The 22,274-nt window shown below is 44.0% G+C and overlaps 2 protein-coding genes across 2 annotated transcripts in view; one reads left to right on the forward strand and one right to left on the reverse strand.

Moving 5' to 3' along the window:
* The window catches only part of Cbr4 (carbonyl reductase 4), a 43,380-nt gene extending 30,145 nt beyond the window's left edge, over nucleotides 1-13,235 (forward strand). Inside the window, exon 5 of the mRNA XM_052162916.1 lies at nucleotides 12,616-13,235. Within this exon, the coding sequence (XP_052018876.1) occupies nucleotides 12,616-12,656 (41 nt within the window). The 3' untranslated portion in view covers nucleotides 12,657-13,235. The remainder of the gene's footprint in view (nucleotides 1-12,615) is intronic.
* Palld (palladin, cytoskeletal associated protein) overlaps nucleotides 4,488-22,274 on the reverse strand; it is a 39,117-nt gene continuing 21,330 nt past the window's right edge. The window contains exons 6-11 of the mRNA XM_052162913.1: nucleotides 17,569-17,663; nucleotides 15,733-15,865; nucleotides 9,571-9,778; nucleotides 8,898-9,063; nucleotides 8,237-8,370; nucleotides 4,488-6,636 (exon numbers count right to left, since the gene is read on the reverse strand). Coding sequence (XP_052018873.1) covers nucleotides 6,464-6,636; nucleotides 8,237-8,370; nucleotides 8,898-9,063; nucleotides 9,571-9,778; nucleotides 15,733-15,865; nucleotides 17,569-17,663 — 909 coding nt within the window. The 3' untranslated portion in view covers nucleotides 4,488-6,463. The remainder of the gene's footprint in view (nucleotides 6,637-8,236; nucleotides 8,371-8,897; nucleotides 9,064-9,570; nucleotides 9,779-15,732; nucleotides 15,866-17,568; nucleotides 17,664-22,274) is intronic.

A 22,274-nucleotide genomic window follows, 5' to 3' on the forward strand; every position in this document is an offset into this window, starting at 1 on the left:
ATTTATGAGGAACTGTGGCAGCTTTTTACAGATATGATTATATGTTGCAAATTAGGAGGGCTAATTTGTGCAGAGAAGCAGAGATAATTTACATGCATCTATTACCCAGAATAATAAAAGAAGATAGATTATTTTAGGTGTTCAAGAATTGATATCTGTATAATGGGAACTGTTGTAGAGACTTTTAATCGCAATCCAGGTTTCTACCCCATCTTTGGCCATTTAGTTCCCAGATAAAAGACACACAACCTTTATATTTATAATAAGCCTTACTCAGCACTAGGGCTGGGCAGATATCTACTCTCTCTGGTATTAAAATCTACTTCCTGGAGCTGGTGAGATGACTCAGGGGTTAAGAGCAGACTGCTCTTCTGAAGGTCCTGAGTTCAAATCCCAGCAACCACATGGTGCCTCACAGCCATCTGTAATGAGATCTGACTCCCTCTTCTGGAGTGTCTGAAGACAGCTACAGTGTACTTACATATAATAAAATCTACTTCCTATTGATAACCCTGAGTTATTACCATGTTTTATCTGGGCCGCTCTTAACTTCAGTTGGCTAGCCCTCAGGGCCATGTTTTCTTGACTCCTAACCCATGGTGACTTCTTGTCCTCCTCACCTCTCTCTCTCTTGGTTTCCCTCCAACTCTCCAGACCTGGGAACCTTGAAACAGGCCTCTTCTGCCCAGCTATTGGCTGTCAGCATCTTTATTTACCAATCAGAAAAATAACTTGGGGGCAAGGTCACATAGCTTCCCTTGGATCTACATGGTGGTATGGTATGGACCCTCTCAGGGGCAAGCAGATCTTGGGGTCTACACTTAGCATCATAATACAGACAGCATCAGGCCAACACACTACAGGAAACATCTCCCCAAGCGTTGTGAGTGGCAATTAGTGTGAATTATGAAATGATACTACTGTCCTGCTTGACAAAAATACCTAAATAAAGTATTTAATAGCTAACATTAAAAAAAAATGTCTTTCAACTGCATCATAAGCTCCCAAGGCACATGCTGTGCCTTCATTTATTTTGCAATTAAATGTCCTGGAATTTCCCGATATCTCTACCTTGCTGTTCCGCACCAAACACACGAGGCAGACTCAGAGTCACCAGTAGTCCTTCATCACTCGGGATTTGCAGCTGTTTGTTGTGTGTCGAGTTGTAGTTGTAGCTGGTATTGATGCTGACCCTTGGTATATATGCAGGTGTGTTATTTCTTGACAGGATTCTCTTTGTTTGCTATCTCAGTAACTTTGATGTTTGTTTATTTTTACAACTGAATTTTCAGTGCTAAGCCAATTATACTTTTTCTCTTAGGCAATGTGTCTTCAAGTTTGAATAATTACCACCAATGTAATTTTGAATTCTTGGACCAGTAATTTAAATAAGATGCTAACATACTGCCTCTGTCTTACCAAGCCTGCCCATTTACTTACCATTGACAAGGTCCCCGTGTATTGAGGAGAGGCTGTTGGGACAAGGGGAAAGATTTATTCAACAAAGAAGATGAAGACTTAGGATCCCCAAAGGCCATCTCAACACTACTGCTAAGTTCCTTTATTTTATTTAAATAATGAGTTTATTTATTCCTCGAGAATTTCATGCAATATATTTTAATCATATTCTTTCCCTTCCCCCAACTCCTTCCAGATACTCAGAACTTCATGTTCTTTTCCTTCCACAAAACAAACAAAGGCACCCCACACCAACCGCCACCACAACCACACGGAGCCGGCCCACGTGTCGCACGGCTCCTCCAGAGCATTGAGCCGTCCAGTTGGTGTGTCCAGTGACACTCTTTCAAAGAAAGCTGGTTTCCTTTTCCCAGAAGCTATCAATTATGAGTAGCTTCTTGACCAGGGAGTGGTCTTTTTGCCCATTTCTCCACTTCTGTGCTTGGATGTTTGTCTGGCGTGAAGTCATACAGGTCATGGGCATATTGTCCATTTCTGTGAGTTCATGTGTACATCTCCCCTCTTGTGTCTCGAAAATGCTGTCTCCTAGAAGTCTTTCACCACCTTTGGCTCTTACAGTCTTTCCGCACAAATCCCCAAGCCTTAAACCCAGGGGCATGATACAGACATCCCATTTAGAGCTAAGCACTCCACGGTCTTGTATTCTGCATGTTGATCAGTTGTGGGGTTTTGTGTTAATCACCATCTACAGCAGGAAGAAACCCCTGGTGAGGATGGAAGAATGCTCTGCTCTATGGGGATAGCAGTATGTCATCAGGAGGCCTTTTATTCCTACCACAGTGTCTCAGCCTTCCTAATGCTATGATTTAACACAGTTCCTCATGTGGTGATCCCCTAATGATCGAATATTACCATTAATGTGTCATAACTGTAATTTTGCTAGTTATGAATCATAATGGAAAATTTTTTATTGATAGATTTGCCAAAGGGATCTCAACTCACAAGTTGAGAAGTGCTGACTTAGCAGAATGATGGTAGTAGACTTTCCCCAAGGTTCCATGGTCTATCTATCTCAAAGTGGCTTTGCCTGACAGATAGTGTCATGTATGGGTTCCAGTTCACTGAGTGGGCCTTAAAGCCATGTTTTAAGATGTGTTTGGTTACCCCCATAACATTTGTACTGCTGTTGCCTCAATGGGCAGGCACATCTTGGAGGCAGTCCACTTGTTGCAGCTCGAAGGGTTCATAGCAGGGTGATATTGATGATTACGTTTCTCCCTTGGTAACATCTGTATCACTTTCCAGTACTGTGAACAGAAGACAGTAAGGGTGAATCTTCCATTTGATTTTTCCATGGTTGATGATATAAGTATATGGCAGAGACTGTTCTCATGAAGTATCCAAAAAGCCCATGCACGCGTATCACTGTTCTGAGGGACAATTGTGACTAAAATTATTAACAACCTTTTCAGGTTCTTTGGCAGCACAACCACCCTTAGAGTCAGCCGAGCATGGAAGGGACTAGGAAGTCAGCCACCTCAAAAGATGGCTTTTGAGCCATAACCAGTCACATGAAAGATTTGAGAAGCCTAGATTTCTATTTTTTTGTTTGTTTGTTTTCGAGACAGGGTTTCTCTGTGTAGTCCTGGCTGTCCTGGAACTCACTCTGTAGACCAGGCTGGCCGTGAACTCAGAAATCCACCTGCCTCCCAAGTGCTGGGATTAAAGGTGTACACCACCACTTCCTGGCTTTAATTTTTTTTTTAACATTTATATATTTGTTTATTATTTATGTGTGAGCATTAAGGTCAGAGACAGTTTGTGGGAGTTAGTTTTCTCCTTCTAACACGTAGATCACAGAGCTATCAGGTCATCAAGCTTAGTGGCAAGTGTCCACCTTCTGAACCATTGGCCTCAACATTCAGATTTCTGATTCAGAAGAGATTGGCAGCACCCAAGAATTTGCACTTCCAGCAAGATGCCAATAGCTACTCTAGAGAGCACTACTCTTACGACCTGACCTACAGGCTTCTCAAAAGAAGGACTTAGGTGAATGTCCATTGCTTATAGTGCAATGAGAAAACTCTTTAATCAGATGAAGTTTCAACGTAAAGAATAGATCTGAGGATGTGAAAGTGAAACACCATACGTTGTAGATGTCCCAGTGGGTCACATGCCTTGACCAGCACAGGGTTATAGTTGGCGCTTCTGGTTTTATTTACTTGATAAGCTGTTTTTGAGAGTTAGTAAACAGACAGCTGTCTTATCCAATCAAGGCTGAATCTCAGCGCTACCTGGGAGAGATTGGTTTTCGTCTTTAGGTGTATGTGCACGAGGCGGGTTCAGGTGGAGGTACCTTGCTGATGCAGGTCCATGTGGAGCCCAGAGGATGATGTCAACTTCCTCAGTCACTCTCCACCTTATTTTTTGAGACAAGACCCCTCCTCTAAATCCAGAGTTTGCTGTTTCGATTGGCCCGGCTGGCCAGTGAGCCCCAGGGATCTGGCCCCTCAGCACAGAGGGCACAGATGTAGTCATTACCAGTTTCTTAGGGAGGTGCTGGGCATATGAACTCAAGTCTTCATTCGTATGCAGCAAACACTTCACCAGAGAGCCACCTTCCTAGCCCCTGGAAGGATTTTTGAAAATACAAGTAAGTTTCTAAGACAAGTGCTTTTTAGGAAGGAGATTGTCTGGGTGGGCCAGATTCATTCAGGTACTCCTTTAAAGGGGAACAGACCCTTCCATAGCAAAAGAGTCCATGGCATGAAGGGAATTTTCATGTCTGGCTTTGAAGATGGAGGGGAAGAAATCCCTATAGCCTTGGGGAGGGGGAGAGCAGCCCCTGGCTGACAGAATGTGTCTTCTGTCCCAGAATGTCAAGGAACTTTTGAATTCTGTCATAACCACTAAGGTATCAGGTGCGATTCTGGCCCGTGACACAGTGAACTGGAACTTGCCGTCTCATGTTTAACTTCCGACCTACCCGACTCTGACATAAATCTGAAACTCCCAATTCTGCTGGTTCCTTCCAGCAGCAATAGAACACAACAGCACAAAGGGTCAACTGCCGTCTGTTAAATATTTATTTATTGATGTTAAGTCCACATTACAACAGCACAACAATCCAAAGAATGGTACTACTTTTTTTGTTTGTTTTTGTTTTTTTTTTGTTTTCATAAATACAACATAAAAGGTGGCAAAAGAATGCAAGTTAATCCCAAGCCCAGCAAATTAGGAAAAAAAAAGTCACATTCAGAAAAAATTTGGCAATTATGATATGATATAGGCCACTGTTCTACAACAGAGATAGACAGGTCCATGAGACCCTGCAGGGTACATTAAATCCTCCATTAGCAATGTGTATGCAGTCAAAGAGACTTGAGCCACACTGCACAGAACATGTGCCACCCAGTGTTCAAGCCTGCTAAAACTTGTTTGGTTGGTGTTCTTACAGAAGTAGGAAGCTGTACACGTGAAGCAGTAATACAAAATATATGGGGTGGTTACAGATAGAAAATTGTTTTAAGAAGTACTATGTATGAATTGAGTCACTGAGCTAAGAAAGTTCAACACCTTTATAAATAATGAACAACAGATATGTTTTGCATGAGGAACAGTGTTTTCTTTTCATAGCAAAGTACCTTTAAAGCCTTATGTTTTATACTATCAGGCCAAATTACTTTCTCTCACTTTAAAAAGAAAAAAAATTGGTTCCGACTTAAAGTCATCAAGTCTGGTCAGAATCACCTCAGTTTAGCTGATGCAGAATCGTGCATTCAAAACGCAGGCTTTGCAGCTGGCCTTCCAGGTGCTCAGAGCCTGGGACTCTCCTCAGGCTCCACGGAGCCAGGGGTGACGGGAACTAGGAACTTCCGCTCAGCACCTACCTCTAGTGCCAATGGAAAAGAAGCCCACTGTCGCACACTCTTGGATTTGTCTCTCAAGTCTCCTTTTCCCTCAGGCAGACTAGACCCTTCCAGCTATTTCTCATATGCCACCCCTGCTACCTCCCCCGCGTTCAACTTGCTCTACACACTAACATCATCAACTACGACACACTTCAACTACACGGAAGTCTCTACCACGCATGCGCACCAGGCTTCCCGGTGTACCCCCCCACCCCCTAGAGTCCTTGACTGGTTAACGGCAGTGTTTTCTGCACCCATGTTTTCAAGGTTTAGAGGAAAACCAAAGAAGAGCCTGGCCTGGTGCTGATGCTTTCATCTAAATGGCTATGAGATCCCCATGTGGGTAGCAATTTCTTCCTTCTTCCTTCTTCTTCCTGTGCCTTCTAAACCTGCCTCCTCCAAATGCTATATATGTGCCTTGGTCATGGTTTGGATGCCTCCTGTGGAATGGACTGTAAGATATGTCTGCTTCCTCCAGAACCCTTTAAGTTTAAGGTAATCTTTTATTCAACACAGATTGTAAGTAAGCTTCCTAGTAAGATAACATACAAGGAAAACTCCGGATGTGAACGGAATTTAAGGCAAGGAATTCCTTCTTTCCGATGTCACACAAGCAGTTTGCAAAGACAAGGCATTCCCTCGGATGTCTCTGCCCTCCTCTTTCTCATCCCTCCGTATTGCACGTGGTTCACTGGGGCCATCTGTAGACACTGCGCTTCAAAGTCACTGTACCTGTCACACACTCACACTGCCATGCTCTAGCCCCTGTCGCTTGTATTTATTTAAAGGCACTTAGATAACATACATTGTGGTTACCTCTGAACCGTTGGTTTCTTTTGGCATTTTGGCATTTCAGATCATTTTAATCACAGCAGTTCCAAAAGTCTTAACTTGGACAATAAATGTGAAGTTTCTGTGCAATGTGTATATTTCTATAAGCATCACCTACTTAGACTCTCTATTAAGTAAGAAAAATATGATTTCGGTGTTTTTTTTTTGTTTGTTTTTTTGTTTTTGTTTTTTTTTTTTTAATTTCTTAAGTTGAAAGTATCCTTCTGCCTTTCACATAATGTGGCAGAGGAGTAGGTTGGTGGAAGCAATGCAATCAGTTTTCAGCTCAGCAAGGGCGCCGATCACAGGTCTTCACTTTCTACCAAGCCGCTGTTGAGTGCCAGGTGCGACGGGCTGGCTTCAGGTTGGAAAGCAGCTTTGATGTCTAGTCCCTGGTCCGAAAGTGCTGCGTAGCGACTGGCCGAGGGCCGTACTTTCTTTGGCTTGGTGGTCTGTGGCTGCTGGTGCCACTGGGCTACAGAGAAAGAGAGCAGATGAAGATTTCTAAACAAAGGTACGCTTGGAAATCCCTGAGAGGTTTAAGTAAATACAGACGGTCTTTTGGACAGAGCCTGGGTGGCTTACATCCTAATCTCAGCACTCGGGAGGCTGAGGCAGGGGATTACTGCGAGTTTGAGGCCAGCTTGGGTTGCACAGTGAGTTTTAGGCCAGCCTGAGATGCAGAGCAACAACCTGTCTCTAAAAGCAAAAAGCACGCACACAAAACCATCTTTTGATATCAGGTACATATAATTAAAAAAAAATTTTTTTTTTTTACATATGTGAGTGTTTTGCCTACATGTATGCATGTGCACTGAGCATGTTCCTGGTGACGTGTGTGTGTGTGTGTGTATGTGTATGCATTGAGTATATTCCTATTGTGTGTGTGTATGTGTGTGTTTTGCCTATAAGTATTTGCACTGAGTATGTCCTTGGTGCCTGGGAATCCAGGAGAAGGTCCCAGAATACCCTGGTGTTAGACAGCTGAGAGCTTCCCTGTGGGAGCTGGGGGCTGAGCCCGAGCCTTCTGCTAGAGCAGGAAGTACTCTTCACTGCTGAGCTAACTCTACAGAGCCCCACATAAGTACTCTTCTTACGAGAGTGAAGAGCCGTGGTAGAGATGGGGATAATGTCGAGGTACTTCTGCACTTTACTCACAGGAACCCAGGTCACGGTCTGTATGTGCCCATGGACTACGAAGCAGGCAACACAGAAAGTTTTCTTCTTCTAGTAAATGCAGATTGGAAAGTCTCAAAACAGTTGATAAACTTCCTATATCTGACCTAGCTTTCTTCCTTTTTCTTTAATAATAATCATAGTTAGGAAGTCTAGATAGATTTTAGCATTAATAAACAGAAGAGAAGCAGACACCTGGGAAGGTTTCAAAAGACTATTGCTTTCTCAAGCAGAGATAAAATTTGGAATTAAAAAATATTTTCTAGGGGTTTTTCTTATATCAATGGATCATATAATTCTGTTATAGTCTTGGAATTGAGTTGGTAGGGTTTTTTTTTTTGTTTTAATTTCGGATGCATGTATACAAACACACATACCCACATTCAAGAATCCACTGCCAAGAGCTACTTAATGAGAAAAGCGCTTAGCTATGTAAGTACACATTCCGGAATCAAGGTACACACGTTAAGACTGCACCAGGACGTGGGAAGGATGATGATTCAGGGCGGAACGGTTAGAGACAGTCACTTGCAGAGTACACAAATAAGAAACCGTGAAAGAGGCGAATGCCTTTTGTGTTAACCCTACAGATGCCGTAGTGAGGGAGGCACAGCTGAGCGGCCAGCCTAAGAACCCGACATGCATGTCTCGCTAATCAATCAAAGACCCTGGTGATACTTGAGTGTCTGTGCTCCTGGACGGGGGTTTCACTATTAATGTCGGGAAACTATAAACAGAAAGAGAAAGAGTAATATGAATTTTTTTTTTTTTTGGCAAATAAGATCTTGCCTTATCAACTTAGAATATAAAGCTTAGAGTACTGTGATATATCACTCGATATCTGATTCTGAATCATTCAGTGCGTGACGTGCATGGAGCTGAGACGAGGCGGCACTCACTGTAGACGTCCAGCCTGGCGGTACAGGACACAATGCCGGCTTCGTTCTTGGCTGACACCGTATACCACCCAGCGTCGTCCTTTGTGGCTCCCTGAATGAGCAGGCAGATGTAGCCATGATTATCCTGGTGCATGCTGCAGAAAAAGATAAAGTCATTAGGGCTCTAAATTTTTAAAAAGTGGCTTTGGACACGGAGCGTCATTTTTAATTAGGTCATTAGAAACGGAATTGTGCGAGCAGCAGATAATAGGATCATATTTATTCTAGAGAGGCAGCCAGCCCCATTAAGTTAATGGGAGAGCAGAGCAGACCTCAAGAGGGTGAATAAATCCATGCACTAACTCCTAAGGGAAGACCCCCCCCCCCTTTACAAAGCCACCGACTGGGCTGCCACTGTGGGAGCAAATGAATCCATCTTTTCTTTTTGACACACACGTTTCAAAAATGCAACTAGGTTAAGTCAGAATCTGCTTTGTCACACACCGAGATCACTTTCTTCCAAAGCCTACATGTGGACGAAGTGTGACTCTTGTCTTACATATCAGTGTTGGCAGCGTGGCTTTTACGCGCAGCGATTCCCATACAGAATCTGCTGTATCTTTTCATCTAGCCCCAGGACTGTGCAGGTGACGAGGCAGACAGAACCACTGTGCAGACTTACCTTACTCTCTCAGTGCTGTGAGTGAGCGATTCATTTTCTTTCTTCCAAAATATCTGAGGGGGTGGCACTCCCGAAACACGGCATTCCAGCCGCACGGGGTACCCATCTGCCACCCCCGTGTTCTGCAGCTTCTCAACAAACACAGGGGCCTTGTGTGCTTCTTTAGCTAAGAGAACACGAGATGAATGTTCTGTTAGTGCAAAACATGCCAAAGGGCCACTGCAAGGAACTCAGGAACGTTAGAAAGATTGAGTAGTTATTTTATTATACTGTTTTCACGTCGGGTGGTAGGAGGTTAGCCTTCCCCTCAAGCAAAGGTCTGTACGCTTCATTCCACTCACATTATTTCCTCAATTAGTTCAAGACTGATAGGCCCACATAGTGCCCCGGCCATCTGCTCCTCAGAATGCCTGCCTGACAGGCCTCAGAGATTCCCAGTCATTGTTAGCAGCTGCGAGAGCTTTGCTCTCATTAAGTCAACAGGAGCGCACAGGCCTTACCTACTGCTGCCACCCAGTGGTGCTGAATATTTTAGCACTAGGATTCCCTGGATGCCACCTGAAAGGCTTAGTTTTGAAGATTTGAAATTTGGAACTCATAACTTAATGACAGAATTCGTTTCTTTGTCAACTAACTTGTTTCGACAGTAAGAAAGGAATCACAGGCCACCTACCAGCAACCACAAGCTCCAGGTTAAATGAGTTCTGTCCTGCTCTGTTGGTGGCAATGCATGTGTAGATGCCCGCGTCCCGGGACGTGACTGGCTCTATGATGAGGGAGTGGACCCCATTCTCTCGGACCAGCATCTTGTGAGCACTGTCGGGGCGTATGGGCTTTCCATCTAGTTGCCAGCTGAGATCTGGGGTTGGTAACCCACTGACCTAAACCGAGAACGAGATACACATGAGCGAAACCATCAAGTCACCAAGAGCTATGGGTCCAGAGTTAGTTCATCCTTTGGCAGCACAAACGACGACTTTTTCACGTTACTCTCTTGCTTAAAACCTCCCCGTGGTTGCCATAAGCACTCAGAGGCTCACGTCTAAACACCTCTTATAGCGCCATCCAGACAGAGATGAGAAACACAGGGACTTAAACATGTTTCCATCATCTTACCTCGCCCTAGACTAAACATCCCCAGTGATGATGGCATCACGCTCTGAGCTCTTTGGAAACATGGGAGGCGCAACCTTCACAGCAACAACAGCACTCAGCTGGGAGGCTTCCCATCCCACAGTGGACATCACCATGGCAATGCTAGCTAATGTGTCCATTAGTACACAGACCTATTATTATTTTATAATCCTTGAGAGTGAATAACAAGAGTGATTTGAAATTATGCAGAAAGTCAGACACATTAGCATCACAATGGCGACCTCCTGAAATCTTAGGAGCGTGGCAGTCGCCGAACAAAGAGCAGATAAAACCCATTCAGTTATTAGCACGTTGCATTGCTAAAGGAAGGGGCAGTGGCCATCTGCTGACTTCGTATAGGGCTGCCTTTGATTTCAGAGTAGAAGAGAAGTGAGGAAGACTTTTGATGCCCTTCCTTCCTCCTGCTCTACTAGTGGGAAATGATGTATTCTGGTACCTAAAGATTATTGGATCATAAAACAATTCTAAAACGATTGGATTGTAAAAGGTTCCTTTGAAGCACTTAGCTTTGTCTAAGTCGTCCAGAGAACTCATACAATTCATCCTGCCCCACGATAAGTATTCATCCCTGCTACCAACTATCTCAGCCACGTGTAGCCACATCTGGAGAACGTGAGGGAAAAAGGTGCAATTAAATGATGGGTTAAAGGGATGGGATTTTGAGAGAGTAGTTAGGAAGTGGTTCTGAGGCAGTGTGCCTCGCATGCACCCTCTCCCTGTGGGGAGGATGCTAGAAGTGGTACAGAAATATAAACGGAGGGCTCCAGGTCCTGGGGAGTTTGTAGCTTGTTCCCACTTTTCCAAGTTTCATACCTGACAAGAAGGATCTGTGGCCCTAGTGCAGGAAGGCGTTGACACGCCCTTTCAAAACAGGAAGTTCTCAGAAGAGCTGTTCCAGGGGACAGCATTATGCAAGCTCAGGCAGAGAGAGTGAGCCCAGCTCTCCCAGTGAGTCAGTGAGGAGAGAAGAGGAACAGCCTGAGCAGTCTGTGCTCTTGATCCGTGTGCAGATGCAGAGAGAAGAGCACACTTGTTATCTGTCGTATGTGTGAAGGGTTCCGGCTGCACAGGCTTACTGCTGAGTGAAGGAGAGATAGTGCCTTGGAATGTCCTGTGGGGGCCATGGTGGCGGGAGGGCTCCGCTTAGTGTCTGACTCATCAGCACTCTTCCCTCTTTCAAATCTTAAATACGTTGACTTTTCCCTTGAGGTAGGTATCGGTGTGCAGTGTGTGTTCATGTGGCAGGACACCTGTTTTCTTCTTCTGTTTTTGGGACAGGGTTTCATGTGGCCCAAGCTGGTGGTGACAAACTTACTATGTAGCCAAGAATGCCTTTGACCTTGCGATAGTCCTGTTTCCACCTTCTTAGTGCCTGGATTACAGGCTTGTGCCACCATACACACCGACTTCCATATTTTCTTTATCCAGGTCATATCACTATAGTGAGTTCAACTAGTGATTATTTTAATTCTCAATATTCCTTTAAAGGTAGAGATGAAAGGACATCTACATTGCTGTCTAGAGCAATAAATAGTAGTCACCAGGGTGCTATATATCAGTGCATCACCCACACCCACTCTTGCTACGTGCTTATGTTTAAAATTAATCTCAGGCTTGCTCTAATTATACTTCTATGTAATGCAGTACATATTTTTAAAAAAACACATTTTTCTTATGTTTCTTTCCTTTCCCTGTTTTTCTGAAACAGGGCCCGTCTGAGTAATGCTAACTGACTTATGTTTCCTTGTGTGTATCAGGCTGGCCTGGGACTCCCAAAGACCCACCTGTCCCTGCCATCTGGGGTCTGGGAGTAAGGGTGTGCACACCACACCCGGCCTACAATTCTGTTTTTAAACCTGCAGTTAATAATAGCCTCAGGATATCATCATCTCCTTTGTGGACTGGAAATGCCATCATAGAGCTTATATTTATGAATTAATTTAAAACTTAAGGTATTTATTTAGAAAATGGGCAAGCAAAAATTTTAGTTTGTATATCTTGCATACATGATGCCCTAGAATATGCACACATTGTAGAATGATGACATTGACCAAGCAGCACATCCACTGTCTCACATTGTCTCACATGGTCTGTCTGTCTGTCTGTCTGTCTGTCTTTCTCTCTTCCTTCCTTTCTTTCTTTTCTTCTTTTCTTTTTGGTGTGGTAGGAACATTTCCAACCTCCTGTCTGTCAGTTGCTGTCATATGTTTGATGGCTTGGTAATAACCACCATGCTGAACAATGGATCCCTTGGACTTTGGTCTTCTGATCGACTGACAGTCACAGCTGTGACTGACAGTTTCCCAATCCTGCTCTGCCAGTCGGCAGTAAACGTCATTTAACTCCTCCTCCACCAAGGTCCTTTAAATTCTACAGGAAGTGACATGTACGTAAGGTCATGGAGTGTTTGTCTTTCTGTACCTGGGTCATGTCACTTAACACCGTGTCCTCCAGGAACAGCATACTTTCACAAAAATGTCATTTTTTTCTTTCAGTATACACTATGAAAGTTCTAAAGTCTGTTTATCTGTCGCAGCACACTTAAATTGATTCTGTATTTCAGATTCTGTGAGTGATATGAGTGCACTCACCCGTGACTTGTGATTCCATTTCCTGTGGATCTATATCCCCGCTGGATCATACGGCTGTTCTAATGTGAATTCCTGTGTGCGCTCATGCGGGTGGAAACAGAGGTCTATAGCTCTGCCCTTCATTTTTGAGATAGGGTGGCTTACTGAATGAAGAGCTCACGGGATGGCTACACTGCCTGGGTGAGTTCTACCTACCCTGCCAGAACTAGCACTAGCTTTCTGTGTGGGTGTTGGAGAAATCTGAATTCAAGCCCTCATGCATAAGCAGCAGACAACTTACTGGCTGAGTTACCCTTTCCAGGCCTCCAAGAAGTGAATGCTGAATTCATTCATCCATTCATTCATTCACTTGAGGCAGGGTCATGCTATATAGCACTGGTTGTCCTGTATTTTATTACAGTTTGTGACAGAGCCATGCTATGTTTGTTTGTGACAGGATCATTCTGTGGTTGTCCTGGAACTCATTATGTAGACCAGGCTAGCCTCAACCTCAGAGATACACCTGTTTCTACCTTCTGACTGTTAAGATCAAAGGCATGAGCCACCACGCCCCCCCCACATATATTAATTCTTGATTAAAAATAAACATTACATTTAACTTGTCAATGTATTTTATCCTGTAACATGTTCTACATTAGTAAATAATTTCTTTTCTGTATGTTCTTAGAAGACAAAATTTACTTAAAAAGAGTAAGCAAATAGATTGCTTCAATGTAAAATTTTAGGATTGAGCTAAAGCCCCAACCCCTTGTAGGGATGCTCCTGTTCCCCAGTTAGTTCTTGATCTGTCATTAAAGAACAGATCAAGAACAGGGGTAAATTGTTGGATGGAAGGAATAGGTGGGACTTCCCTTCTGGGTCCCTGGAGGAAGCAGAGAGACCCAAGGAGAGGGGAGGGGAGGTTGTCATGCTTCTGGGGGAGAAAAGGTGACCAGCCCTGTGAGATCTCAGGTGCTCCTGCAAGTGGGTGGTCGGGGGTGTTTAGCAGGGACTAGATGTAACTGTGCAACTGAAGTTTAGGGCAGGTGGAAAGGTGCGGTGATAAGGATATTGACAAGGGTATGCTTCTCCAGGTGGAGATAGGAGCGCCCTGCAACTGTGCCAAAAGGCAAGTTGAAAGTGAACAACTATGTGTGTGTCTTTCATCCGTGATTCAAGGGAAGGTGGGTGGGGCCGGTAGCGAGGCCCATTCCCAGAGCTTAGTCGGGGTACACACTGTGGAGAGCCTTTTGGGGTGTGTCTTGGCAGGAATCTGAGGTTAGGCCATTATAAAGAAGTAAGTCCAGGCAGCGACCTGACATTGGCCAAGGACAAGGGAGTAAGAATCTGGTTTTAGGGCAGAACAAAGAAGTAGGCTCCGATGTCTTGCTCATCCTTAAAACAGTGATCACCGAGTGATCGTGGGACTCGGTGTTTATTGTATTGCTTGTTCTTTGACTATTTGTGTTTATTGTCTTGCTTGCCCCTCATTGTTCTACTCGTTCCTTAATACCTGCACATAATTAAAATGGTACAAAAGTGGATTGGAAAAAAATAAACCCTCCTCAGCCTCAGAACTGGCTGGGGTCATGCTACAATGTTGTCCACTTGTCTCTTTTCTTTTTAATTCTCACCCCCGCGCTGGAGATCCTGTTGACTGACTGAGCTGGCTTGGTCAACACACACAGTACCCCTTACTAAAAATGAGGAAACACAGAGGGTCCTCCCATTTTTGTGGTCACTGGTAAAACCTCTGTCAAACATTCTCTTTCATACTGACAAAGGAATCACGCTCCCTACTCTTTAAGGCCACAGCGATGGCCTGTAGTAGAGATGCCAATGTGTCATTCTCCTTTGCCACACTAGCAGTGCCACGTGAGTGAGTAGCCACACTTACTTCCTTCTCATTTATTTTTCTCTCAATTACTATATCCTACTTTTACCTCCTTCTACTCCTCCAAATCTGTCTCCCCAACTTACCCTCTCCCCCAGATCCATGCCTCCATTTCCCCTCAGAAAAGAGTAGGCTTCCCAGGGATATCAACTGAAAACAGCACAACAAGTTACAGTATCAGTAGGCACAGACCCTCTCACATCAAGGCTGGAAAGGGTAACTTAGTTGTAGAAAAATGGTCCCCAAAGCAGTTAAAAGAGTCAGAGACAGTCCCCACTTCCACTGTTAGGAGTCTCACATGAACACCAAGGTATACAACCATAGCACATATGCAGAGGACCTAGCTCAGACCCATACAGGCTCCATGATTGTCCCTTCAGTCTCTGAGCCCCTATGAGCCCTGCTTACTTGATTCTGCGGGCCGTATTCTCCCTATCCTCTGCCCTTCTAGCTAGCTCCTACAGTTTTCCCTCTCCTTCTTCCGCGGGATTCCCCAAGTTCCACCTAATGTTTGGTTGTGAGCCATGAAACTTATTTTAACAGCATTTGTTTTTTACAAAACCTCTCTACCAAACTCTACAAGCAATTTTTCCTGTTCTGCAATCCCAGAGAGAACCACCAGATGGAGCCCAAATAATTTTAAAAACTACCCACATTTAAGAGCTAAAGCTTAGGCTAATAACACACAAAGGATAGAAGGTGGAATGAGGGGTGGGACTGCTGGTAGGGGAGGGAACGAAACAGTGGGAAATGGGAGGCAGGTAGGGGAGGAGCGGAGCGGGACTGGAAACCAACCCAAGCTAAATATGTATGAAAATGCCTTATGGAAACCTGTTGGTATGTAAGCTAATTTAAAATGGTCAACAAATACAAACTACTATCCGTTTATATAAGGTACAAATAATACAGTCCTGTGGTGGTAGTGGTGGAGAGAATAAAAATGTGATTCCATAGCACAGGGTAACCATGGAGACCACTTGATGACTGGGATGCAGGGCAGATTCATTACACTTACTGTTACTACAAGATGGGGGAGGGGAGAGGGAGGAAGACAGTAAGGATGACCTAGTGATTCCCTGGAGTTTGCTGCATAGAGTTCAGAGTAATCATACTTAACATATGTTTATAAGTAAAGCAAATCGTAATGATAACTGTATGTAGACGGAATCCACGTCTCTCATGCTGGTCATCTTACGGCAGGTATGGGCACACTTACCTTGCAGTCCATCCTGCACAGCTTGCCCTCCTGAACGGTCAGGTCTCCAGGAGCCTGCAGGAAGTGAGGTCTGAAGAATCGCTCCTGAATGGGTTCGTTTTCATCTCCACTGTCCCTTGATCGAGAGCGAGGCCTTGAAACGAGATGAGGTAGACGGATAAATACAACATACACGGTAATTAATGTTCAGGAGACGTAAGTCCTGGTCTGAGTCCACTCCCAAAAATGTACACAGCAAAAATGAGACAAACAAACCTTGTTTCATTTGGAAGTTTATGATCAATATAATAGTCTCCAGTCAGCAGACTACCAAATACTAATCACAAAATGGAAGTGGAGAATGAGGTTACTATATTTGAGAATATTTTTTTTTACCTAAATAGACATTTTTAAAGCTTATGTTAGGATATGTTAGAAATAACAGCAGCTTTTGCTCATTTTTTAACTTATTCTTTCCCAATAGAAATAAATACTAGCTTTTCACCATAATTTTGCTTTTGTAGCTATTTATAATGTCTTACTTTATACAAATATAATGTATTTCTCATCAAAATTCCCTTTCATGTTCCCCAGGAAAACAAGTTATATTCTTAGGCACTTTTAATCTTTCGTTAGTTTGTATGCCTAAAGGCCCTTAATATTCTGCTTTTAAAAGAAAGTGGTGCGGACCGCTGAGACTTGGTATATCTTGTTACCAGAGCAAGGGAACTGAATGTAATGGCAGCGGGGATGTGAGAAACCGAGCAAGATGTTGAGAACAAATTGTCAGGCCCAGCACTGAACAGGCCTCAGTGCTGAAGAGACTAAAGAAAATAAAGACCCTATCTAACTAGGAAAAGAGTAATGGGGCAAATAAGACTTTCAGCTATGTCAGGCTAACAACGATCAGTCGTTTCGTGTAGCTTAAATACAGATATAATACGTGACAGTACGCCTTGTGGAGTCACTGGCGTGGAGAAGTGTAGGTGGATTCTACTTATTGGACAGAAGTAGAAAAGAAGGGCCCAGTGATGGGTGTAATACGAACGCGCCTTTATGGCCACAGAGATCTAGGCTCCCGGGGCTGGCACTCCACTGCCCGTTTGGCCCTTGTCAGGAGCAAGTGCTGTGTGGTCGTCACTGGGTGATTCTGGCTCTACTTGCTTGCCTACTTTTCCTGCTTATCTCTCCATCAAAGGTGTTTGCACTCAGGGCCCGTAATTTACACTCAGTGCTGTTTTGGGATGTCGTTGTCTGTAATACAGCTAGGCTGCCTTTCTTTTTAACATTCAAATACATTATTAAGAAATGGCATCCAGCGCCTGCCTGCCGTCAGCATTTCAGCCTCTGTCACAGGCTCGGGTGTAGACATTTGCTAAAGCACTGGGAGTCTCAAGACACATCATAAGACTTATGGTCTCCCAGTGCTATGTCTTGAACTGAGTGACTTAAAGTGTACTCTTGCCAAATCCTGCTGATTTTAAGAACAGAGGTAACAGTGCATGACGTTAGCTCACACAGCTGTTGGTTTAGACTTTTGAACATCCATGTTCCATTTGGTGGTGTTTTCATGTTCATGTGTCAGGCAAAGTTCCTGAATCTTGACTTTCTCATATTTTATAAATTGTGTCTTCTAGCGGATGTACGGCTGAATCGTTCGGACACTTATTGGCAAGTATTTGTTCCTTCCTAGTTGTAAAATGCCAAGTGGCAAATTAAGGAGGCCCCACTTCAAGTCTATGTCCTTTGTCATCCTATGATTGCTGCAGCAATGGGTTCACAGCGATGAATGGATGAGAAGCAACCCCCAGGACCCCCAGGACCCCCAGGACCCCCAGGATGGAGCATCTGAAATACCTTCTGGCATGAGGATGGCCCGAGGGAGAGCGAGGGCTGCGGCCTCTTTGGTTGACAGCCTGTACCATTAGCCGTCCTGTACAGCTGACCCGACCCTGTCAGAGATATCAGGAGAAGACATTATATGCTATACAAACACGGGAGCCATCACACACTAGACAAGTCTTGTGTCTTATTCTCTCTAAGACAGTATTCCACAGTCATGTACCACGAGTGACCAAAACCAAGCACCCCAGGAAAACCATTTGCCGAAAGAATTCAGGTGACGAGAGACAGTTTTATCTAGGATAGTGTTCAAAATGACAACCTCCTTAATCTGCAAAATAAGGTTTTCAAAACACAGGAAGCCAAAGTAGGACAGGAGGATATTTTTCTCTTGTGATGTTCTATTCACATAGTCAAACATCTACTCGTGTCCAATTCTGAGATCAGAATTAAATAATCTTAGTTCTCTCTCAGGTCTTCTCAGTAATACAGCGATCAACATTTAATGTCATTGCTTTGTGGAAGCCATGCACTAAGGGATGCCTACACGGTGACAATGAGCATCCTGTAAGAGGAGTGCATAGGACAAGATAAGTGTCATGATGGTATGTCATTGTAGTCTCTGAAAATAAAAAGGCCAGGAACAACACAATGGCCAGAACATGTGAGTCACATGCTAAAGGCTTAGCTAATCAAAAGTTGTATTTATCTCTTAAGTTTGCCAACTGTAGACTGGATAAGTTGTAGGTAGACATGTGCAATCCTCAGGGGACCCCGATGAGAAGAGTAAGTCCCTAGATGTTGCTCTGGAGTTGGTTTCAGCATTCTTATCTCTAGTATTCACAGGTAGCAACATCAATGAGTTCCTCCCCCACTTCTCAGGATGAGCAGATCTACTCGTAACTTCAGATGCTGGCCAAACAGAAACAGCAAGAGAAGGACCACGAGATGCAGAAGTGCCATCAGTAATTCAGCTTCGTGACTTCTAGCATGAGATGAATGAGAAACCTGTGTAGCAAGATGCCAACAGAGACAGGCAATGCAGCAGTGTGTTCTGAAGACTTGGGTTCCAGCTAAGAGTGGGCAGGGACAGACTGCATCAGAAGATACAAGGAAGGATATCATGGCAGAGACCCATCTCGCGGTTTAATGAAAGGCAGGAATCCAGTAGCCTGGCTCTCCAGTTTCCCCATCATGACTTCCTTAGAGATGCAGCCACTCAGAAGAGGCGGACACACAGGATGTGATACACGTGATGCAGACCAGAGACAGCCAAAATTACTAGGTAACAAGTGTACTGACAACAATACAGTCTCCTAGGTGAATGGGTGCCCTAGAAGTCAACGCTTGCTATGAGGTTGGTGCTCAAACCTTGTGCTTCCAGAAAGCTTCTGAGAAGAGCTGAGTGCAGGAGGACTAGTCCCCGCTAGAGTAACTGTATCTGAAACCTAAGCTACACACGGGCTCATGAGGAGCTCTGAGCAAACACTCAAGACTCTCTAGAGTAGCTAGACATCAGGACGTTATGCGCATCAAAACCCTCTAAATCTCTACTCGCTCTGGAAAAACCTATCTATGACTTGCTTAGGAGATTCCTCTCTATTAAACACTCTACCAATAAATCATGCTAGAGCTTTATCAGATAAACACATAAAATCTAAGATTCTCCTTTGAGATCCAGGACAAGAAAGCACTTTTTTTTTGTATGTGTTCTACTGACAGCTTCACAGGTGAAGGGCGTGGCTTCTGTATCTGTGAAGGGTGTGGCTTCTGTATCTGTGCTGCTGATTGGATGGTAGGGTGCATGGCAATCAATACACCTTTCCTGTGGAGTTGTAAAGCCCAGGACGCGTGAGAAGTTTATATTAACCAGTCACTTATGTAATCAGATGATCAAAGAGTATCAATCAAATTTACACTTTAACCTTGGATTTGGGAAAGCAAATATAAATTGTTGAAAAGGAACCTCTTTGTGTCCATTTGATTTCTGATTTTTTTCTATACACATGCATGCCTCACAAAGATGCTAAAAGGATAATCTTTCTACTCGTATATTAACTTCAATTCTGCATATAAGTGGGGAGGGCTTGGTCTTTCCAAGATAGGATTATGTTTGATTACTCTGTTGTTACTGGCTAAATATATTATTGTATCAGTGAGATGGCTCAGAAGGTAAGTGGATTGTTACCAACCCTACAGCCTGACCTTGATCTCTGGGACCCACATGTTGGGAAGAGAAACTGACTCCTACAAGTCATACCTGAGCTCCATGGACACAAGGTGGCAAGTGCTCACTCTCTCTCTCTCTCTCCCCCCCCCTTCTGTCCTCTCCCCCACCATGATCAGTAAATAATTTAATGAAAAAAATTGTAGTATATTGCTAAGCAATACAGGAACTCTTTAGAAAGCATCTAAACTAAGAAATTATACACTTTTAAATCTTCCTTTGAAAAACAAACCTAGAATTCAGTGAAACCATTTCAAAGATGCTACCTGTGCACCTCAGAAGAAAGTTCAGGCATGAGGGCTGAACATCTTACTAAGAGACTGCTCATGCAGAACCAGCACCGAGTGAGTTTTATCCTCTGGATAATCCAACCAACCACAGAAGTCATCACCGTTATGCACAAGGACATAGTATTATATTTGGTTTTAACTTTCAGATTTCCGTCTGCTGTATTATTATAATGCAAGTGAATGGCTAAGTAAAACCTAGAATACGACCAGATGCTAACATGAACACAACCAACACTCTAATTTTCTGTATTCAACTCAGCTCTGTGTTATATCTATTTTAGGAAAAAAAAATTCACGGAGCTTAAAGTTACAGTACAAGCAAGAAGTTTGAATTACTGAAAGGATTCTGTGTGGAATGTCCAACTTGTAGAGGCTATTTGATGCCTCATCACGGGAAGCCAATTATTTACATGATATGATAATAACATTTATGTTTCATAGTTTATGAGCATAATTCGTGGCACATGAGCTTTTGTAAAAGCCTGCCACACTTGTGTACATCACGCAATTGGAGGAAACATCAAACTGCAAAACAAGCCTTCCCAACTTAAATGCAGCCTACGGTAACTTAGCAACACAACAAAACACAGCAAAACACTCGTGTTTAGATTCAGCTGTGTCTTAAAGACAGGATTAGCGTCTGAAACAAACGGTCTCTGTGATTCTGAATTGGCAACGTCTGGGGCAGTGCTGCACAATCATGCTAAGCTGTGTGATGCTCTGGTCTCTGATGAAGCCCAAGCCATATGCACGGAGTCGAGCACGTGACCCAGCCGGCATGGGTTTCGAGTTGTGTGTTCTATCCCAAGTACAATTTAGAGGAAGCTAACAATATCTAGCTTGTTTCTTATTCCCCAAAGATCCATCGAGGTGGGAAAATGCACTGTTTTACATGGTCCTGCGGAGCCTCTCTGTCTTCCTCTGGCCTCGGTTCTCGGTTCCTTCCTTGCCTGCTTTCTGTAATTATTTTCCATGGCTCAGGAAAGTCCTGGCTGCTGTGTCACGTTACTGAACGAATTTTTCCACTCTGATCCCTGCCTCTTGGCCATTTCACTTCATGGAGGCTACAGAGTATGAGCTGTCTCTGCTTTAACCCCCAATGCCTTCAAAATTAGAAAAGCAAACAAACAAAAACCCAGAGGAAGCTAAAGGGCACAGGGCAGCAGAGGGCTGGCTGCAATCTTCTGCCAGCCACAGTGTGCTTCAGAGAACGGCCGCTTCTTGAAGGAGTTAGATTTCCATGTTGATTTTGTATTCATGTCTACCTACAGCATTCTTATTTTAAATCACCAAAAGCCACAACTTACAAGAACTTGACGAGTTCAATATGCAATACCAGCTGTTGTAAGGTTGTGGCTGGGTAATTATTTCTAACACCATGTATCTACGGCTAGAGAAGATCAGGTCTGCCAAAGTGTAGGTAGATAAATGGTCTGCCACTTGCTCTGGTTTCAGTGCCACATTTTCTTAATGTGTAGGAAAATGAGTCCCCTTGTCTATAAATGATGCACAAAGCCTACACCTGGAATAGCTGGACAGGGGCACACCTGCTCTTGACAACTCAGGAAGAATAAAAAGCCTTTACTTTTGGAATTAAAATCAACCAGGCAACATGATCAGACGCTTGGGATAAGAGCTCCTGTAAAAACATCACTAATTGCCCATTCCTCTTCCAGCAATGCTGAAGAGATGTACACATCACCACAACCTGATCCTAAGTGTCCAGGAACTCAGACTTCCTTCATGAGGTCCCGCCCCGTTTTACTGTGGGGAGACTGAACCTCGGCCTCCGGTGCATGTGGGTACAGGTTCCATTCAGCTTCCCCTGGTTTGTGAATCCTGGATCTGTCTCACTTCGGGTTCTTTGAGTCTTTTGCTCCTCCTGGTCGACCCAGAACCTTCACCATAAATCACCCTTTGCTAAAATCACGGGAGGAGTGGGAGGAGGGCTGGGATTTTGGTTTGCTGATGTCACCTGGTCCACTTCTACCATCTCCGTTTTTTTCAATCCCAGAGGGTGGCAGGTGAGCACTGAAGAGGCTGATCATGGGGATTTAGCCTGGGGTTGATACGGCAGAGGTAGGGGGGCTTAGGACGAGGGCAGTAATTGTTCTTTCCACTTGTCTCTTGGCTGTGGGCTGGCTGTGGGTTTGCAGCTTTCTAGTTCTTGTGTGGCCGGCAGCCTCAGCTGTGTTGTGGGTGTG

This window comes from Apodemus sylvaticus, chromosome 18 (assembly GCF_947179515.1).
Source record: "Apodemus sylvaticus chromosome 18, mApoSyl1.1, whole genome shotgun sequence".
Taxonomy (NCBI): Eukaryota; Metazoa; Chordata; class Mammalia; order Rodentia; family Muridae; genus Apodemus; species Apodemus sylvaticus.